The sequence below is a fragment of the Eleutherodactylus coqui genome, chromosome 4 (assembly GCF_035609145.1).
Source record: "Eleutherodactylus coqui strain aEleCoq1 chromosome 4, aEleCoq1.hap1, whole genome shotgun sequence".
Lineage (NCBI taxonomy): Eukaryota > Metazoa > Chordata > Amphibia > Anura > Eleutherodactylidae > Eleutherodactylus > Eleutherodactylus coqui.
Genome location: NC_089840.1, coordinates 231,607,485 through 231,627,978, shown reverse-complemented (window position 1 = coordinate 231,627,978; position 20,494 = coordinate 231,607,485). Strand labels below are relative to the sequence as shown.

Sequence of the window (20,494 nt, the reverse complement as noted above, 5' to 3'; positions counted from 1 at the left end):
GCGCGTGGCCACTCCCCGCTGCAACCCCCTGCGCCGCCACGGCGACCCCTGAATTTTTTCGCCCGAGTACGGAAGTACTCGAAAATCGCGGTATTCGGGTGAAAAAGGGGCGTGGCCGAGCACGTTCGCTCATCTCTATTCTTAACCCATTATGGTCCACCACCATGATAACATTCAGAGGTCAGCTTTAGTGATCGACGATTTCAACTTGAATGTAGGTTATTTTTGCATTCATCTTAGCACCATAGTACTATAATCAGTAATTGTGGGTAAAAACACGTAATACATTAGTAACTCCGGCTATACCATTTCCTTTCTCATGAGGTTGTCACAGCCGGGATTTTTGTGGCATGGGGCCCAGCCATTTTTCACCTGTAAGAAAGCACAGAGAAGAGTGGGTTTTTTAGTGATAAAGTGAACCTGCTGCTAAGGTGAAGCAATCTACATAAAGCATGGCTTTCTAGAATTCTGCATTAGTATCTTGGAGAGCTACAGAATTTCAACTTCCCTGCAGTTTTCCTAAATGCCAGTGGGGAAGGGGCAATGGGGGTATATAAAAGGTTTTGGTATAGATTAGTAACATAACTTCTTTGCCGGAAAATAAACCAAAACAAAGATTGTATGTGTGTGCTAGAAGGTGTTTGTCATCTTCTATATTAAAAGTGACATAATTAAAGAGTATGTCCACATTTACAGCTTAAAATATAATTTACAAATAAGAAAAAAAAAAAGTTTAGTAAGGCCGCCTGCACACGAGCGGAAATCCCGGCGCGGGATTTCCGCCGCTGAAAGTTTGCATAGGAGTGCATTAAAATACGCACTCCTATGCAGACGGCCGCGGTTTGGCCGCGCGAAATCTCGCGCGGCAAACAAACCGCGGCATGTCCTAATTTTTGCGGGGCACGCACTCACCCAGCCGCCGGCTCCGGTCTGCGCATGCGCCGGCTGCGCGGCAGCCGGCACATGAAAGAGCCGGGGCCGCCAGGCGCGGGTGAGCACGCGCTCATCCCTGCAGGCGCTCGGGTCGGATCGCGCGGCGAGAATTCTCGCTGCCGGATCCGACCCGCTCGTCTGCAGGCGGCCTATGGGTGCCTGCACACGAACGGAATTTCCAGCGCGTTATTTTAGGCACATTATCTGCCCCAGACCGCAGCCAATATAGGCCGCCTGCACACGAGCGTTCCGGATTCCACTCGCGGATTTTCACGCGCGTATGGTACCTAAATGTGCTTGCGGATAGGTGCGGATGCGTGAAAAATCACGCGCGGATATACGCGGATGTGTTGCGGAAAAAAACGCGCAGAAAAATCCGGAAGACACCCTTATTGTAAACCCAACCCCTAGAGAACTGCCCATTCCCTGGAAAACAGCTTAAAAACCAACACCCAGACTCCGTTTTGTCCCTCTTGCTTGTGCGAGCGCCGTTAAATTATTCTGGCAACATGCTTTCACCCGGTGAGCAGATGTCTTTGTGGGCATGGTTGATCCATGTAACTTTTTTCGGACGTACTGCGGTAACGGAGGAGGAAGAGCCCCCCAGGAAAAAAAGGAGGTACTGGGTGCACCCTGGCTGGTGTCTGCTGGCTGCTCTCTGGTAGATGAGGGGACTGAAAGGACAGATCTGCAGTTGAAATGTGCCTGTGAAGCTCTGTGCTGTGTGTTGGGACGCCTCCTACCATGCCTACTTCCTGTAGTCATAGCAACCAGTGACTCCATCTGCAGCTGCACTCCGGATGTGCTGCGTGAAAAAACGCACCCATTCACTTGTATTGGAGGCTTCACGCGCAGAATCCGACCAAAATTAGAACAGGTCGCAGATTTTTTCACTCGCGTGAAAAAACGCGATACACATCCGTCCGTCTGGGGACAACTGCGGATCCTCATAGGAGTATATTGGCTGCGGTCTGGGGCGGATTATGTGCCTAAAATCACGCGCTTGAAATTCTGCTCGTGTGCAGGCACCCATACTCCTATGAGGATCCGCAGTTGTCCCCAGACGGACGGATTTGTATCGCGTTTTTTCACGCGCGTGAAAAAATCTGCGACCTGTTCTAATTTGGGTCGGATTCTGCGCGTGAAGCCTCCAATACAAGTGAATGGGTGCGTTTTTCACGCAGCACATCCGCAGTGCAGCTGCAGATGGAGTCACTGGTTGCTATGACTACAGGAAGTAGGCATGGTAGGAGGCGTCCCAACACACAGCAGAGCTTCACAGGCAAATTTGTAGAGGGAGATAGGTAGTATTTCTTGCCAATGCAGGATGTAAGAATGCAAAATCTGTAGTAATGAATTCCTCTTGTGAATTTTTTTGCAGTGACTGAAATAAAGTCACGCTGGAGAAGCGCCTGAAAAAAGTTACATGGATCAACCATGCCCACAAAGACATCTGCTCACCGGGTGAAAGCATGTTGCCAGAATAATTTAACGGTGCTCGCAAAAGCAAGAGGGACAAAACAGAGTCTGGGTGTTGGTTTTTAAGCTGTTTTCCAAGGAATGGGCAGTTTTCTAGGGGTTGGGTTTACAATAAGGTTTTTCTGCGCGGTTTTTTCCGCAACACATCCGCGTATATCCGCGCGTGATTTTTCACGCATCCGCACCTATCCGCAAGCACATTTAGGTACCATACGCGCGTGAAAATCCGCTAGCGGAATCCGGAACGCTCGTGTGCAGGCGGCCTAACTTTGTAATTACATTGTTTAACTTATTTTGCAACTGTCCTCCAGTAACATACATGACATGACAGTAAACAGCAAGTTAGGAGGAAGAGAGACCCCTGGTGGTCAGGACTTTAGGGGGATTTCTCAGCACAAAAGCAGTATTTCAGGTAAATAAAGTAAATAGAACTTTTGCCCATTATCACATAAGTACAAGTTGTTGCATAGGTGACCATTTGAATGAAGTTCTATTATGCTGTGGGGAGGGGGGGGGGACTATTAGTTTTTCCTACAATATATCACTGTACTATACAGTGTCTGGTGTAAAGACTATACTTAAAAATAATAAAAGCAAGAACCATGCAGATACTGGGAGCAAGGAATGCTGGGAGAGGTCAGCTCTGATGTATGCAGCATCGTGAATAGAGCTCTGGTCTATACCAACTATAATAGTTCAAAACCAGGACAAGATAAATAATCTTCAGTTCTCATTTTTTTTCATATTTGTAATGAGTAAAAATGTTTTTCAACTTTGGACATGAACATTAACCACTTCCCATCATACATGCGGCTATATACATCCTATCTGCACATACGCAGAGTAGTTAGGATGTATAAAAATGTCCGCAGCATATGCTGTATATAGGATGGGCTTGAGAGATGAAACCGCTCCATAAACAGTAGGTATTGGCCGTCTTTGACAACCGACACACACCCGTGACAGCGACAATTGGAGATAACTTTGACTGTGGCCATTAATTCTTTACATACCCTGAATGCCCCAGCCGTGATAACATCCTGGTGGTGCCGTCTAGGAGTCACAGCAGCCTGGGGCCTTCTGAAGGCCTCCAGGGCTGCCACGATTGTTTGCCTAATAAAGATGTGCCTGTGGCCTGTCTTTAATAATCAGCCTATTGAAATACAGTATAATGCAATACCATAGTATTGCATTATACTGTATAAGTGATCAAACAATCACAACTTCAAGTTCCCCAATGAAGACAAATACAAAAAGTAAAAGGAAAGATTTTAAAATTACCAGAACCAAAAATATCAAAGTTAAAAAACAATAAAGCCTTTTCCCAGTCGTCCCATCTAAAAAAAAATAATAAAAAATAAATAAAAAAAATCTTGGTATTGCTGCATCTTTAAAAGGTCAAATTTATTAAACATTATATTCAATCCTGCATCATAAACTCCGTACAAAAAAAATCATGCAGTAGCAGAACGGCACTTTTTTGCTCACTCTGTCTCCAAGAAAAAAAAATTAAAACAAAAAGTGACCAAAAGGTCATATTTCCCTAAAATGGTACCAATAAATACTACAAGACGCTTTACAAAAAACAACCCCCCCCCCACACACACACACAGCCCTATCGACAGAAAAATAAAGTTATAAGGATCAAAATATAGCCATAAAAAACAATTATTTAAAAAAATAAATAACTTTTTCAAGTATTATAGAAAAACTATATGAATTTGGTATTGTACTGACCCGCATGGTAAAGACAACAAGCCATTTTTACTGCACCGTGAATGTCATAAAAATAACCTCCGCTCGCGCCCCACTCCCCCCCAAAAAATCATTTAATTGTGGATTTTTCCCCTCATTTCACTCCACTTAAAAAAAAAATTCAAAAAGTCTTCCAATATATTATATTAGTATGTTAAATTGTACCATTAAAAAATACATCTCGTCCCGCAAAAAAACAATCCCTCATATAAATAGATCACCCAAAAAATAAAAAGTTATCTTCTTTAATGTGGGGATACCAGAATTGCAGAATGTGACCTGGAAACAGGGACATCAATGACCTTGGTCATGAAAGGGTTAAGCTCTTGCCTGCATTGTAAAATGGTAGATAATGTAAAAAACCTATTATTCTAGATTGGAATAAATCAGACTTGCTGTTGGCAGGTTAGTCACGGTAACACATAAATTGTATTCAAACCTTACAATCACTACACCCAGTAATGTACAAATGAACACATAGTCTGTACTGATATACTGACCCAGCTGATGCGCTAGAAGCTCAAACCGATCGGAACCAAAAAATAACTCCGGCCTCTCATTTATATGAGCCACTATGGAGGGCATTCCAAAAGCCTGCACAACAATAACAAGAATAAAGTACATCAAGGAGGATGAAATGCAGCCCAAAAACAATAAAAGGATATATATATATATATATATATATATATATATATACACACACACATACACACACACACTAAACAGGGTGGGCACGTGTGGTTACTGTAAAGGTTTTAATTGTATTGTGTCATGCATGTTCTTGCCCAGGTTGGCGTTTTTTAGACAAAAGAGTTTAGTTTAGGAGGGGATAGAACAGCCCAATAATGCAGTGACTTTGCACAGCCAATCAGTATCAAGCTGATGGGAGGAGCTTAAGTTATATAAATCAGTGCAATGCTCCAGAAAGTTGAGAAGGGAGACTGTTACTACACCAACAGACATCAGGGTTGTACCATTGCAGGTCCTGACCAGTCGTTCTCGGAATAGGATAACTCAAGCAATAAAATGGGTGTTGGCTGAAAGTATCCTGGGGCACTAGTGAAAAATCCAGATCAGCAGTACAGGGCAGGTAGAAAGGTAATAGTACTGAATAACCACCAGTCTTCAGAACGGGCATCGTTGACTGGCATAAAACAGGACCTTGACCCTTTGCACAACTTCAAAGTTGAATAAACATGAGTTAAGTTTAAGTGCCCGATTCCTTGGACTTTCTTCATTAAGGGGACCACCACACTACACCGTGACATCACACCAGGGAACAGTAGCCAGCTTGTGCCATTAGACACCAACCTTTTACTGTGATGTACTCGGGTGGGAGTCATAACACAACAGCCACAGTGATCCCAACCTCCCACTATGGACCATTATACATGTATGGGCTGATCTGCATCTCCATTGATTACATGTGACCATGGACAGTCAACGGCACTGGATTTATCATAAGGGTAGCAGGATTTTTTTTAAATATAGGGTTAGTACAAATGATCTTCCCGGTTTAAAACACTCATAACTCAGAAACAAAAATAGGATATAAATGGAAACAAACTCATTTAGCAAAACGAAGGGGGTTGTTTACTGTAAGAGCAGTGAGACCATGTAGTTCTCAGCCTGCGCGCATGGTGATGGCAAACTCTATAAGAGAGAACAAGAGGGCCTTGGATACCTTTCTTGGGTGTAACAGGATTACATGTTATAGTCAATAATTGCTTCAGAGGGGGTGGTTATCCAAGGAGTTATGCTAATTGCCAGATTTGGAGTCAAGAAGGAATGCGGAAAATTGGCATCTTCTTCATTGTATTTATTTTGTCTTCGTCTGGATTGACATTGAAGAAAAATGAGCTGAAGTGGATGTTGCAAGTCCTTTGAAATTAGCCTTAGGCTGACAAACGGACGAGTACGATATTGGGCCATGAAACGTGTTAAAAAAAACGTCTGGCATCACTTCAGGGAAGTAGTGATCCCTTCAGCCACGACGGAGAATCGGCAAGTGTTTCCTATTGTTTACAACGCCAAAGATAGGACATGCCGTAATTTTTCCGCACCGCAATGGAGAAAAAAAAGGGATCGCTTATGTCTATGACCCTGTTTAAAAGAAAGGGGTTCATATTGGTGCGTCTTGCAATACACAGATCACAATTTTCTCGGCAGTCTGAAAAAGGCCCAAAATACTATGTTACATAGGCGTAGCGTCAGGGGGTGCTGGGGTTGCCATGGCGACCCGGCCCCTGCGCTCAGGGGGCTCCGGGGCCGCGCTCCGCCATACCCATATGCACATTCAGTGCATTAATGGCTGGCCGTTCTTTCCCCCGCATGATGCGGCAGCCTGAACGGCCAGCCTGAGAGGAAAAGCAGGGAGGTACTCACATCGGACGGCAGGGCACAATGATCATGTGCTGCCCCCTGCTTCCTGTTGCACGGAAGTCTCTCCCTCTCCCTCTCCCCACCCCCACCCCCTAAGGCCGCTCTCACACGTTCAAAAAACGCAGCTTGAAATCGCGGCATTTTTACCGGAATTTCAAGCAGCCTTTTCGATCACAGGTTACAGCGTTTGACAGCGCTTTTTAATGCGCCCCATCATTGTGATGGGTGATGAGATGTGTTAAAAACCACGAAAATGCAAAAATAGAACAGACAGCTCTCGAAAATCACAGTGTTAGAAACACCGTGTTCGAGCGCAAATTTGAGTAACCTCATTAAAATCTCCGGGAGTGTTGTACTGCGGTTAGTACGGCACTCGGGGCGCTGTGCTAATAGCGGTAAAAAGCAGTGTGTGTGAGAGTGGCCTGCGGGGCTACAAACAAATTTTCATGTTCAGGAAATGCGTCATGTTTGGAAAGATTACGCCAAGAGACAGATCATGTATGCAGCACGATCTAGGTATGGGTACGGGGGAGTGTGGGGTGGAGGCCCAAGGGGGGGCCCCGAGCTGAACTTTTGCACCCGGGCCCCTGAGCCTTTAGGTACGCCCCTGCTATGTTACATGTCTGTATATACATTCATTCAATACCATTTGTGGACATTGTAAAGTTATCATACTACCCCATAACAGAGCAGAAAGGAGGAAAAAACATTGCACTTATGCTCATTATTACCCCATATTCCACAGCTTTATCTGTCGTCTCCTTCAGCTTGTTTTTGACTTCTGGTAAGGAAATTGCAGACAGTAATTTCTTGGCCATGTCTTCAGACATCCCAGCTTTCTTAGCAGCCTAAACAAGGTTAGAAAAAAAAAACATGACAGTGAAAAAGAAACGACACTGAGTCATTAAAGAGTAACTGCATCTTAACTTTTTTCTACAGAACAGGTGATCATAAGCATTTTTGCAATGCTTTATCAACTTATTCTGTACATTTTTCATACAAAACTCCTCTTCAGCTACGCAGCTAGGAGAAGCTGGTGCTAGGAAATCAGTCTTCATCTAGTTGACTTCATAGCTGAACAGGAAGCTACAGCTGTGCCTGCATTGTTCTCCCTAGTGCAGGCACAGTTGTTTCATTTAAGAGACTTTCTTAATAAACTCTCCTTTATATTTTATTGATTTAAAAAAAAAAAAAAAAAACATACTTGGCCTGTGCCCCCATGATTTCACCCCCAGCTCTGCTTTTATTAGTATCCTTGCTCCATCGCCCGATGTTGTATAAGAAGGTGTTCTGTGTTGCAGACGGATTTTCCCCTTCACAGTGCACGCCCCTCATTAGGGTTTAATGTGTGAATAGAGAAAATATGAAGTAGTAGATAAAAATCAGTACTAGAGTTAAAGAAAAAGAAATGAAAATAGTGACAGTTAAGATCCCTTTACATGGCATTAGTGCCCGACAGCCGTTCCATGCACTGTTGTCCAACTATCACTTCTATGCTTAATCAGAAAAGTGGCGAGGCTGGCGCAAAAAGGGGCAAAGTCGCAAATTTTTTTGCAAACACTTGCGTAAAAACTTGCGACTTTTTCATGCCAGAAACTGGAGTAAAACACTTTGTAAATACGCCCTTATACACTTTCATATAAAATCAAAGGCATATGGAGGTTAACTATAGTAGGACAAAAAGAAGTCGGTGGTTGTACAGAGCTATACTATGTCCATTTGAATGAGCTCTTATTCTTACCTGAAGAATGCTCTCTGGTTCTGTAATGTCCTTATCCTATTACAAAGAAACACAGTTAACCCCAGCCAATAAAACAAGAACAGGAAACAATAAAGTTATGTACAGGGAACAATGCATAGAAACAGCTTGGAAACTGATGCTTCCTTTTGAATCTACTTAACGGTTTAAGATAATAGCACCATAGGCTACCATAGTTTGTCTATTAAACACTAGTTTCTTGACTCTACAGTTAGTAACTAATGACATCAGTGTAACCGGTAGAAGACAATGCATTGTTAATGGACACTGTCCTTTAGTAAAGAAAAGAACGGAAGTAGAGATGAGCGAGCATACTCGCTATGGGCAATTACTCGAGCGAGGATTGCCCTTAGCGAGTACCTGCCCGCTCGGAAGAAAAGATTCGGGTGCCGGCGGGGGGCAGGGAGCGGCTGGGGAGAGCGGGGAGGAACGGAGGGGAGATCTCTCTCTCCCTCCCTCCGCTCCCTCCCGTAACTCACCGCTCCACTGCGCCGGCAGCCGAATCCTTTCTTCCGAGCGGGCAGGTACTCGCTAAGGGCAATGCTCGCTCGAGTAATTGCCCTCAGCGAGTATGCTCGTGCATCTCTAAACGGAAGTAAGTTAAAGTAAGGTGAACCGGGCCTAATGGCTAGAATACTAGAACATATGATGTAACACCAACCTCAGACCAGATTCGAACCCACAACTCCCGGGAGACCTCCTCGAGGAACTCTGGATGTGACATCTGAACAGCTGTCAGAAACCTCATGGCTGAAAGACTACCTGTAAAATGAATAAAAACAGATATGACTATTTGGCACAATCTAAAGCGACAATCCACAGTTCAGACAACACCAGACACACCCAGAGGCCTCAGTCACACGGGCGCATCGGCACCCGTACACCGGCGCCGATGCGCCCATGTGACTGCAGGAAGGAGACGGACGTAGCTGCAGACGGCCGTCTCTCTGCAGCGCCGGAGGAAAGAACACATGACGGGCAATGAAGCCGGTCACATGTTCTCTCCTCCAGCGCTGCAGAGAGACGGCCGTCTGCAGGTACGTCCGTCTGCTGGTGTCAGTCACACAGGCGCATCGGCGCCGGTGTACGGGTGCCGATGTGCCCGTGTGACTGAGGCCTGATACTGCGTTTAGTCTTTCTTTAGTTTTTTTCTACTAGCTTTAGGGTGTCTTAAAAAAAAATAAAAATCATACTAAAAAATAAATTTAAAAAATCTACCTATTCTTCTGCAGGATGATTCCCTTCACTTTGGTTGCCATCACAAAAGCTGCAAAATTTCTGAAGCCGAATATTAGCAGCAAACACGCAGCCAATCCGTAGTTGCCAAATCCACATTTAGGCTTTATTCAAACAAGCATTTTTACTCGGCCAAAAATCGTGACCATCTGAAGCATTGGCTTACAATGTACTCATTCAGATGACCGATTTTTAGCCGCGTAAAAACTTCACGCCGGAAAGAATAGCAAATATGCGACCAAGGTCAGCGTCCAAATTTATACGCTGCCGGAAAAGATAGTTTTGGTTCTATCTTTCAACTGATATATGCTAGCAGCTCCCTTAGACTCCAATGGGAGCTGCAAAAATGGAGGGTGTTTAGCAGCGTCCAATGCAGGACACAGCTTACAGGTGCCTCTATTTAGGCAATCGAAGTCCTTCCAAGAATTTATGCCAAGCTAGGGATTTTTTTTAGGGCTGCGTCGTATTTTTTTCGCCAATACATCGCACCCGGCCGTGTGAATGGACGAGAAAACGTTGATTAAGCTCGGGACTTGGTCGCGTCTTTTCTTCATTCACGTGATTTTACAGAGCGTACGGGCAACCGCAGAAGTCCATACACTCGTGTGCACAAAGTCTTAAATGAATTTGCCATGTTTCAAACTTTGCATTAAACAGGCTGAAATCTGGGTGGCTTTTCGTTTTGTATGACCAGTAGAGATGAGCGAACGTACTCGGATAAGCACTACTCGTCCGAGTAATGTGCCTTATCAGAGTACCGCTGTACTCGTGCTGAAAGATTCGGGACGCGCTGCGGAGCGGGGAGCTGCAGGGGAGATCTTTCTCTCCTTCTCTCCCGCCCGCTCTGCCCCGCTCCCCGCTGCGACTCACCTGTCAGCAGCGGAGCGCCCCGAATCTTTCAGCACGAGTACAGCGGTACTCGGATAAGGCACATTACTCGGACGAGTAGTGCTTATCCGAGTACGTTCGCTCATCTCTAATGACCAGTATTTTTTTTTCTTTTACTAACGCAATACAGACTCCATTGATTTGCATTGGCTTATTCAGATGCCTGTAAAAGAAAACAAGAACAAAATCGCTGCATCTCCTATTTTGGTCCGTATCACAGATCAAAATGCCCTATTAATGTCTAGGGGAATGTGTGAAAATGCAGCAAATGCACAGTTGAATGTTCGTCAAATACAGAGTTGAATATTCACTGCGTTTTGACGTATGTCAGAAGGAGACAGTTGCTAAATAAGTAGTGACATCAATTGGGCCTTCTTGTTCTCAGGGGGGGCGGCGGGGGAGAGAGAGATCTCTCTCACTCTCCCCCCCACTCCACTCCGATCTCCCCCCCCCCCCCCCCCTGAGCACGCTCGGACGAGAAGGCAGTCGAGTAACTGACCTTACCAAGCGTGCTCTCTCGTTCGGGTGCTGGTGGCGGGCAGGGAGCTGCGGGGGAGAGCAGGGAGGAACGGAGAGGAGATCTCTCTCTCCCTCTCTCCCCCCCGCTCCCTCCTGCTGACTGCCGCTGCTCACCAGGGCCGAGCGGGCACGTACTCGCTAAAGGCAATGCTCGCTCGAGCAATTGCCTTTAGCGAGTATACTCGCTCATCTCTATTTCTAACCATTGAACAGAGCCAATTTGAATGGAATATTAACCCTTTCCAATCCACTGTCTGACGTCTAAAGACATTATGATTTAAGGCTGTACAGCTCCGATGTTGGAAGACGTCCGTCGGGGTTCTCTTACTGTATATTGCCAGCCTCTCTGCTGTCGGAGCCTATCCAATGTGTCACCTCATGCAGTACTGGCTTTAGCCAGCATATAGCATCGTTGTGTAGTGGCAGAAAAAGAGTAAGCCCCCTAAGAAAATCTGGATACAAATTGGATTGGAAAGGGTTAAGAATATTAGAATATTCTTACTTCTCCATATCTAACGTGTCTCTCCATTTCTGAGTTCAGTGTGGCTCCTGACCATTACTCGCAGTTGGATGCGTATTTTGCATTATGTTGCCTATTTTCCCATGACAAAGTTAGCACTAACCTTTCTTAATGATACTGTTAAAGAAATCACTCGGATTTCGTAGCGGAACTTCATAGAACTCAGACAGCCTTTCCAAATCTCTTGACATGTAAGCGCCTTTCCTTGGAACCATGGCAGGTGGCGTGTTACCTGTTTGAGCAAGAGAGAGTCATTTTTGGTATGTTAACATCACTGACTCACATAATGTGACATTTTACATCTGACCGGTGCTTACCTCTTTAAAAGAGAGTCTGTCAGTGGGTTCATGCTGCCCGGGGCACAGCACAGATATAGGCAGTGCCCCCATGTATGTGGTATTCTGAAACACTGCGGCATTTTAGAGTGAACACACTTTAAAGTTGGACTCAGAACGAAGCACCAAGTCAAAGAGCGGGCCGTGCTGGCGGCTCCCTGCTCACAGCATGTTGACAAGCAGGGAGAGCGCTGTCAGACATGATGTGGGCAGAGAGAGACAGTCACAGCCCGCCTGTTTGACTTGGAGCTCCGAGTCAAACTTCAAAAAGTGTATTTATTCTACAACGCCGACGCTTTCACAACATACCCGGGGGCACTGTAGATTCCAGCCAAGGTTCGTACTGCCTGTGGTTCGGGCAGCATGAACTCAGTGACAGGTTCCCTTTAACCTCTTTTTTTACCTTTTTGTGCACTACAATTTATGTGGATGCTTCTATCACATCGAGATGCATCTGCACTGTCTATTACTGTTAACCTAACAAGAAAATAAAAGCATTTTTTAAAGTTACAACATAAGAAAAAACTAATTTGAATTGCATTTTAGTTGCTGTTTATGACTCTGCATTTGGCTGGGCAAGACCCTGCAGCAGTTCGGCATGGTAATAGGTACCCCCAAAATAGAACAAAGATACTAACCCTTCTGAAGGCCTACAACAACCAGTATTGAGAGTGACACATACGTACATACTTAGAATTATGCTACAGATTTCGGTATGTGTCTCTCTGCAGTTGCTTTCCCCTCCTCTCTTCTTCATAGATTTCAACAGACAGTAGCGGTAACCTGATCTCTCAGTGAGCTGATAAATTATCTTCATCTCTCTTTCACTAAAGACAGATTTTATTGGTGAATCCAGAGCAAGTGTCCCTTTACATGGGCTGACAGCAGCTGTTTAAATGATAGCTGACGAACAGGACCAGCACTTCTTTACATGGCCTTTACATAGGCGGATGCCAGCAGTATTACAGATGAATGGTTGTTCGTCACTAATACAGTATCATTCGGCAGCACACCCACATTTCCAGATGGTAAGATTTGCTGCCTTTAGCATTTGTTCCTTTGTTAGTCGCTTGTTGCCACATTTACATGGTTTGGTGATTGGGCAAAAATCACAAGATAAAAGTAAATCTCAAATGGTCAGAATTGAGATCATGTGGCCACTTGAAGAGAAGAGCTCCAGGAATCTTCAGATAGAAAGGAATAACTAAAAGTAATACTAGCCAACTTATATATATTGGGGGACTGGTTATATAAAGAATGGAAAAAAAAAAAAATCACTGGAGTGTGTCTGTTGTCACCACTTGTGCTATCCAGAAAAATGAAACGGTTACTCTTTAACCATGTCAATTGGTGCATTCTAATAATTTACTAAGTGGTTGCAAACACAACTCTGCTACATCCGTTACTTCTTATCAGAGGTGGAGTTTGACCTATTCAGCCTGGTGTACGGTATGTGCTTATAAATGTGCAGATACATCAAATGACAGAAAGCATGGCTAGTATAAGCATGGCCCACTGATCGTTACTACAATCTAAAGGATGAAAGATTTCCCTTTTTTATGCGCACAGCTCAAGGTCCAGCATTTTCGTATCATATTCTAGGGACAGCCCTTCATCCTGGCTACACTGTTGCATGGACTTTGGTACATAACCCGAGCATTCTGCATAAACTGCACACGGAGCGCGTTAGTACATAATTAAAGAGATTGTCTCATGAGGGCAAGCTTTCTGCTTTTATTTCTCCCTTCCAAGTTGAAGGGTCCCGGCTGATGACGGCAGGTCCGGCTTTTCTGTCTCTTTGCAATCAGTTCTTTTCACCAGATGATGTTACATCTAGATTTACATCTCCTCTAGAGCGGCCGCTGCACGGGAAGCATAGTGTAACATGCCGGCCATTCAAACTAATGGTCCTTCCTGTAATGCATGAATGTGATGGTCTACCAGAGGAGCCACTCTTAGGCCCCCTTCACACAAGCAGATGCATATTTGCGTGTGACAGAACGCTGTGTATTTGTGGAATAGACTATGCATTTTTGTGCGCGCATCGGTGTACTTTACTGTCATTTTTCAGCACGCATGCCATGTTCATTTGTGTGCGGCAAGAAAAAAAAAAGCACCCGATTGAAACGGCTAATTAGTCTAAACGAGTTCCTTTTCCTGCGCAATTCCAGTGTTTCATACATCCAGCGTATTTGCACATCCCCATTGACTTCTATGGGGACTTTGGTGTGCAAATGTACAGGGAAATAGGTCAAGCCTGAATTGTTTTGGGGGGGGGGGGGGACCAAAATGCAAGGGGTTGTATTATCTGCGTATTGCATTTGCAAATTTTGCATGCACAAATACACCTGTGTGAAGGGGGCCTTAGGGGACGTCCGAACAGTGTTTTTAGACTACATTTAGGGTGTACGTCACGAAAGTTCCAGACGTACATTTCAGATGCATCCATAGCCCTGCAGTGCTTTTGGCCTCGGTCTGGCAGGTATATATCTGATATCACGGCTGGATGTCACTCAGGGAGGGAAAACTGGATTTTTTTTTTCTTGACAACTTAGCCAAAAACAATGGACAGCCAATATTTTTTCCGGACAAACAGGAAAACCATAATGACTGATAAGGATCATAAGAGGTAAGACGTTTATGGGTCAGAAATGGATATAAGCATTTACTGTAAAATGACGATAACTGCAGTCATCATAACCTGCTCCAGTACCAACAGCCTCAAAAAAGAAAAATCACGCGGACGCATCTGTTCTCTTTTCTACAGACGTTGGGAAAAAGTCCTAAGTTTTTACAGCAGTCCAGGAGTTTTGGGATGGTTAGCAAATCTTATGCCATTAATGGCATCATTCATAGGCCTCCGTCCAACAGGGCAGTCTTCTATAAAACGGCAGCCCTGCCACATCACCTCTATGATCCACATGGCTATATAAGTGGCTCCTGCCCACTTGGGGTTTTTTAACGCAGCGTTAACGCTGTGCTTTTTTAACGCAAATGTTAACGGGACTTTCTAATGTTAAGAACGCATCGCAAGTTTGTGGTTTGCGATTTTTGTGTGATGCATTTTTAGAAAGTCCTATTGACATTTGCGTTAAAAAAACCCGCAGCGTTAAAAATACGCAAGTGGGTAGGAGCCGTAAGGGAAAGGAATGGCAGCTCACTGCATTTGGTAAAAATGGGACAAGACGTCCCAACTGTACCATGTTAGGCTACATTCACACCGGCGAGTGCGACATTGTGCTTGCCAACATGCAATTTTCATGGCAATGTTTTTTTCAATTAAAAATTGCATCGATTCTGTGAAATTGTGATTTTCAAGTGTGAAAGAATCACAAGAGCTTTCCATAGACTTCAATGGGAAAATAAATAAATCGCTATCACATGCAAGTGCCATGCAATTTTATCCAAGGTCCCATAGAAAACAACAAGCGCTGTTTAAACGAAATGAAAAGTGAACGAGCCAACAATGATTGTTATGCCTGCATAAAATGGAACGAGCTAGAAGCATACGATTCTTGCTAGTCGTTAGCTCACGTTTAGACCGATTATCGTTCACTTTAGCTTGTTTGAATGATTTTTTTAATAATCGCTACATTTAAATAAACTCTAAAGGACAGTAGAAAATTCCTGGTGTCCTTTGGGGTTCATTTAAATGCAATGATTGTAGGGAGGAGACCCCAGGGACAGCTTTCCATGAGTACACTACCTGTGCTCCCAGGCTCTGCCATCTACGGTGGTGGTGTGGCTGCAGCACAAAAAGGGTTAACAAGGCCTCCTGTGTAGAATATAGATTAAGGCCATAAGAACGTATGGGGGGGGGGGGGGTGGAAGACATTCGCACAGAAGGACTAAGCTGCCCGGCAGGGATAGATTGTGCGCTGGGAACCATAGGTTGGGCTGCAGCAGCGATCGATATTGCAGATGCTGGTGAACCTGTGTTGTATTGAGTGGTTGGCATCAACTGATGCCATGTAGATGAGGAGGGATTGTATACCTATTCAGTGTGATACCCTTCGACCTTCCATTAGAGGCATACATCAGCAATCATCCTGATGTATACCTCTGACTGATTGTGTAAATGCACCTCTAGACTATGTTTACATGGGCATTCAGAAGCTCCATTGCATACCCGATACGTACCCCAGGCCCTTTTTGTCCGGGAAAATGCCCAAAAGTAAACCAACCGGACCCCATTATAGTCAGTAGAGTCCATTCGGTGCCATTCAGCTCTGTCACCAAAAAGATCCATTTGGCCAGTGGATTTCCCTGCTTGGAGCAAGAAGACTGAATCCCCCAACTCAGGTGTGAACATAGCCTTACACGGGAGCTTTCTGTCCTGACTCATAGAGGGGTGCCCCAAGCGAGGAACCTTCTTCTATGACTGGCATGGGGACAAGGGTCATCTTTGTGACATAGACCCTAGAGTGGTCTAGTGGCCCTTTAATAGCGCATACAAATATGTATTATGACTTTCTGTATGAGCTGTATATTTAGCGGCAAGGTCAGGCTTGAATTCCATTCTGTGAGATTAGGGAAGGCTTTCTGATGTCCCAGGATGGGACGCAATCCCAACACTGGCTCTACAGGTACAGTTTATACACGATGGTCGTGCACATGAGACCTCAGAATGTTTTGCAGAACTGCAAGACCGTGTCTATAAGGGACCTTAACAGTGGTGGCCAATGCTAGGACCTTCGTGACCACTGAACAATGCAGGAGAGATTCTACCATTCACTTGCATGGCACAAGCTATACGGTAGTACTGAGCAGGCTGCCGGTACAGATTAGCTGTTCTTGTATTACTTACATACCGGTTGCATGCATTATTCCTCCAGTAAACCCAGGGCGTAATTGAATATCTATCTTCCATATGTTCTTATATCTTAATAGTATCTGTAATATAAAAAAGAAGAACAAACAGGTAATTCAATATAGAAGGGCCAACTCCAAATCCTGGTGCTACCTGTCACATAGTACAAATCATAGGTCAGATAGCATTGCGAGGGGTCCGCTGAGCTAGACATGTACTTCCCAATTGGTAACCAATATAAGTCCACAGTCAGGAGCTATGGGGTATCAGTCATTCCCTTCTCTATGGTTAAGGGTTCTGTCACACGGGTGCTTTCTCAGGTGCGATGCAGGCGTATTTCCTATGCGGGGAGCATGTAGCAGTACACAATGTATTGCGTACTGTTGCATGCCGACAAATCTCCAGACACTATCCTGACATGTATGCATGCATAATACGCCCCAAGATAGAGCATGTCACATCCTTTTATTTGTGTCCTGAGTGTAAGAGGCGCCATTCAAAGTAATGTAAAGTTAGTTACAACGCATTACCCACACGTGGAATACGCGGTAAAAAATGCCCATGTGAGAGAGCCCTAAAGGGAACACTTATCTACATCACTGAGAGATATAGCCTATCAGGGCTCATATACAGCCTGTATGGCAACACATGGATAAGGTACAAATCCTTTATAGATAGGCACAAGCATCCACACGCTGCTGTATAGGATGTGCCCGGCACCCTACTGTATGTACACAGATATTCTCCTCTAAACACACTGCTTCTAGCAGAGAATACAAAGAGCAAGACAGGAGAAAACTTTTCAAAAGTTCAGTTGTTTCTCAGAATTCCATCAAAAAGTTTGGTCTGGACCAGATATTCATAGAAATCCCGAAAACAACTACAGACCACTTTCTAAGTTGTCTTTTGGTCACATCAGAACCTAGGACTCCATCACTGCAAGGCAGCAGTGCTTACCTCTCAGCCACCATTCCTCATAGAAGGAGGACAAAGAGGAAACCAGAAGAAGCAGCATGGTGGTTGAGTGGTTAGCATTGTTTCTTTATAGCGCTAGGATCCTAGGTTCAAATCTGACAAAGGACAACACCTGCATGGAGTTTGTATGTTCTTTGCGTTTCTTGCTCTTTTCATTCTAGTCCTCTAGAGAAGAAAAAAGAACCATGGTAGCTCAATGGTTAGCACTTTTCCCTTTTGGCGTTGAAGTCCTATGTTCAAATCTGACCAAGGACTGCAGTGCTGCAAGAAAACAGCACTAACCACTGTTTTAAGGGATTTTCATCATGAGTCTCTAGCTGGGCAGAAATTAACTGCCTGGGGCACTGGCATAACTATACGGGATGCAGGGGATGCGGTTGCACCCTGGCCCAGGAGCCTTAGGGGGCCCGTAAGGCCTCTCTTCTCCATATAGGGAGCCCAGTACTATGAATAAAAGCATTATAGTTGGGGGCTGTTACAGGTTTTGCATTGGGGCCCAGGAGCTTCAAGTTAAGCCTCTGCGCTAAGGGATTAAGAGAAGTTGGGAGGCCCCAAAATAAACTTTTGACCCCGGACCCATGAGCCTTTAGCTATGCCCCTGGCCTGAGTTTTTGGTTTTTACAAGTTTGCTGATCTCTACAGATGGCATATGACTGGATCTTTAATACAAAAAGCAATGAAGAAAGACAAGCACATGAAATTGGAGGCATATGGAGGAATAGTACAGACCTCATGTACCTTTATAGAAGCCACAACCGAGCGAAAACTGAACAGACCCCATTATAGTCAGTAGAGTCCGTTCGGCACTGTTTGGCTCCGTCATAGGACAGATCCTGTTCAGCCAGAGGATTCCCCTTTCCTGCTCTCCAAACGGAGCAGGAAAACAGAATCCCGCCGCAGATGTGAAAGCAGCCTTATACAGTCATGTACATTATGATCCCTAAGTGCCTCATCACGCGGACGTATTTGACTGCAATATTTGCATGCAATACGCAGAGAATAGCCCCCAGAAAAACGCAGCATGCTCTATTTTTGTGCGCATTTAGGTACCAAACAAGTCTATAGGTGGTACGCAAATGCTGCGAAAAAAAAACCAAAAAACAAATCCGGACCTCATTAGGCTAAAAAGCCTTTTAGATCACAGAAGGGGTGTGTTACGCCCATGTGAACTGACCCTTTCTGCGCAAAAGGTTCAGTACTGTACGCCAATATGCGCACAAATCAACCTCATCTAATCTCGTTCACTGCACAAATAAATTGCGCTGAGGCTAGCGTATTTGCTCACACGCTCGTGTGAAGTCGCCCTAAAGGACCTTTCACTCAGACGCAGCTAACTCTTCTGCTGCAGATTTCTGCTCCATAGCCTGCAACGTCTACATGCAGATTCCGGGGCAGAATTTTCTGCGTCTTGCAGGAATATTCCGCAGGTGTGAACGGCCCCTTATACATCTCCTCCGAGGGGTGATAAAGCACTTCTAGTTACCTGCAGCGTACATCAACCGAAAACATCGCTGAGCTTCTTGTACTTACAGAACAAGCCACAAACATAAGAACATAATACACACATGCAAAAATATACACCGCAGTAACAACTTTACCGCCACAGTGTGCAACAGGACTACTGAAATAAGTAGCAGGATTGCAAAATATACATTTTAACTGTTTATAAACAATCTGCAAATAAGCAGGGATGTTATTACAGCCGTGTAAGTGCAGCCATGGCTAGGAACAATTATTAACAGGAAGGGTAACAGTAAGGTGACGCACCCGGACATGACGCAGGAAGGACATGCACTTGTGGAACACACAGAACATTAACCCACTAGGTCCTGCAGTTACAGCACTCTGAATATAACCCCTCACCTCAAACCCCAGCCAGGAGTAGGGGGACACCACATCGTAGAAGAGCTCCAGAACCTTCCTTTGAGACATGTCTGCTGCTTACTTCACACTCCAAGGAGCATTGTGGGAAGAAAGCTGTTTCCTCCCGCCTCTTGTGTTGTCTGACCTTGTCAATGGTGAACACTGTTACTGCCATCTAATGGCAGTTTTAATCATCACACCCAGCTAGCAGCAAACACAGTGTTTATGGTAAAATGCTACAGTTTTTACTGCTGTGTTTGGGAAAAAAAATAAATACAGATGTTATCTGGAAATCATAGGGAAATACAGACTGTAATCCTAGTTTAATTTATTTATAAAACTTAACTTTTAATTCAGTAATATATTCTAAAATCCTAGACGGACACATAGGCTTTCATAAAAGAACCTTGTATGCAGATGATGCGATTCGTTATCCTCTGTATATCTCATAGAACACTTCATTCAGGTTTTTATTCAAGATGGTCTGCTGCAATGTGTTTTGCAGACTATTTTATACACGCGAGCGCATCAACCGGTATTTATGCGATCACTTGTGTTAGTTTGTCGATATACAAGGATATAATACCAAAAAACATGATCCTTTGGAAAAATATTAGATTTTACCACTAAGAGATAAATAATCTCTTTTTCGGTTCTGTTCTCTCTATATGGTGCTCAACACGTTTCCTCGCTTACGCGATTCTTCAGGAGCATTGTCACCGAGCGTTTAGAACCAGATGACACGGCCAGGATCAGCAACTCTATACTTATATGTACCTTAATTCCATAGGTTTTTAATCACCGATGGAAATAATTGTACAGAGTGCGAAAAATTGACAATCTTAAAAATAGCTAGCGGCTGCACACTCGTTAATGACTGGTGAGTATTATAGTAAATAATTATATATTATTAAAAGTGATAACAATATCAGAGTACAAGGATCATTTAGGGCCCCCTGTCCACGGATGTGTATACGCTGGCGGTAAACCGCCGGCGAATCACGCCGGCCGACGCTTTCCATAGCATTGCTATGAAAAAC

At 44.4% G+C, this 20,494-nt stretch overlaps 1 protein-coding gene across 1 annotated transcript; it reads right to left on the bottom strand.

Annotated features, from left to right (window-relative positions):
• Positions 1–267: 267 nt before the first annotated feature.
• LOC136626097 (glutathione S-transferase kappa 1-like) lies at positions 268–19,609 on the bottom strand. Its single transcript, XM_066600841.1, has 8 exons — positions 19,455–19,609; positions 16,618–16,699; positions 11,575–11,703; positions 8,970–9,070; positions 8,291–8,326; positions 7,281–7,397; positions 4,668–4,761; positions 268–372 (listed from the first exon to the last, which is right to left on the bottom strand). The coding sequence occupies exons 1-8, from the start codon at positions 19,521–19,523 to the stop codon at positions 329–331; spliced, it is 672 nt and encodes a 223-aa protein (XP_066456938.1). The 5' UTR covers positions 19,524–19,609; the 3' UTR covers positions 268–328.
• Between the last annotated feature and the right edge of the window lie 885 nt (positions 19,610–20,494).

Coding starts and splice junctions, on each gene's coding strand:
- LOC136626097 (XM_066600841.1), bottom strand. CDS start 19,523: ATGTCTCAAAGGAAGGTTCTGGAGCTCTTCTACGATGTGGTGTCCCCC. Junction 16,700..19,454: donor ACTCCTGGCTGGGGTTTGAG/GTGAGGGGTTAT, acceptor TTTATATTACAG/ATACTATTAAGATATAAGAA. Junction 11,704..16,617: donor AGGAATAATGCATGCAACCG/GTATGTAAGTAA, acceptor TTGCTCAAACAG/GTAACACGCCACCTGCCATG.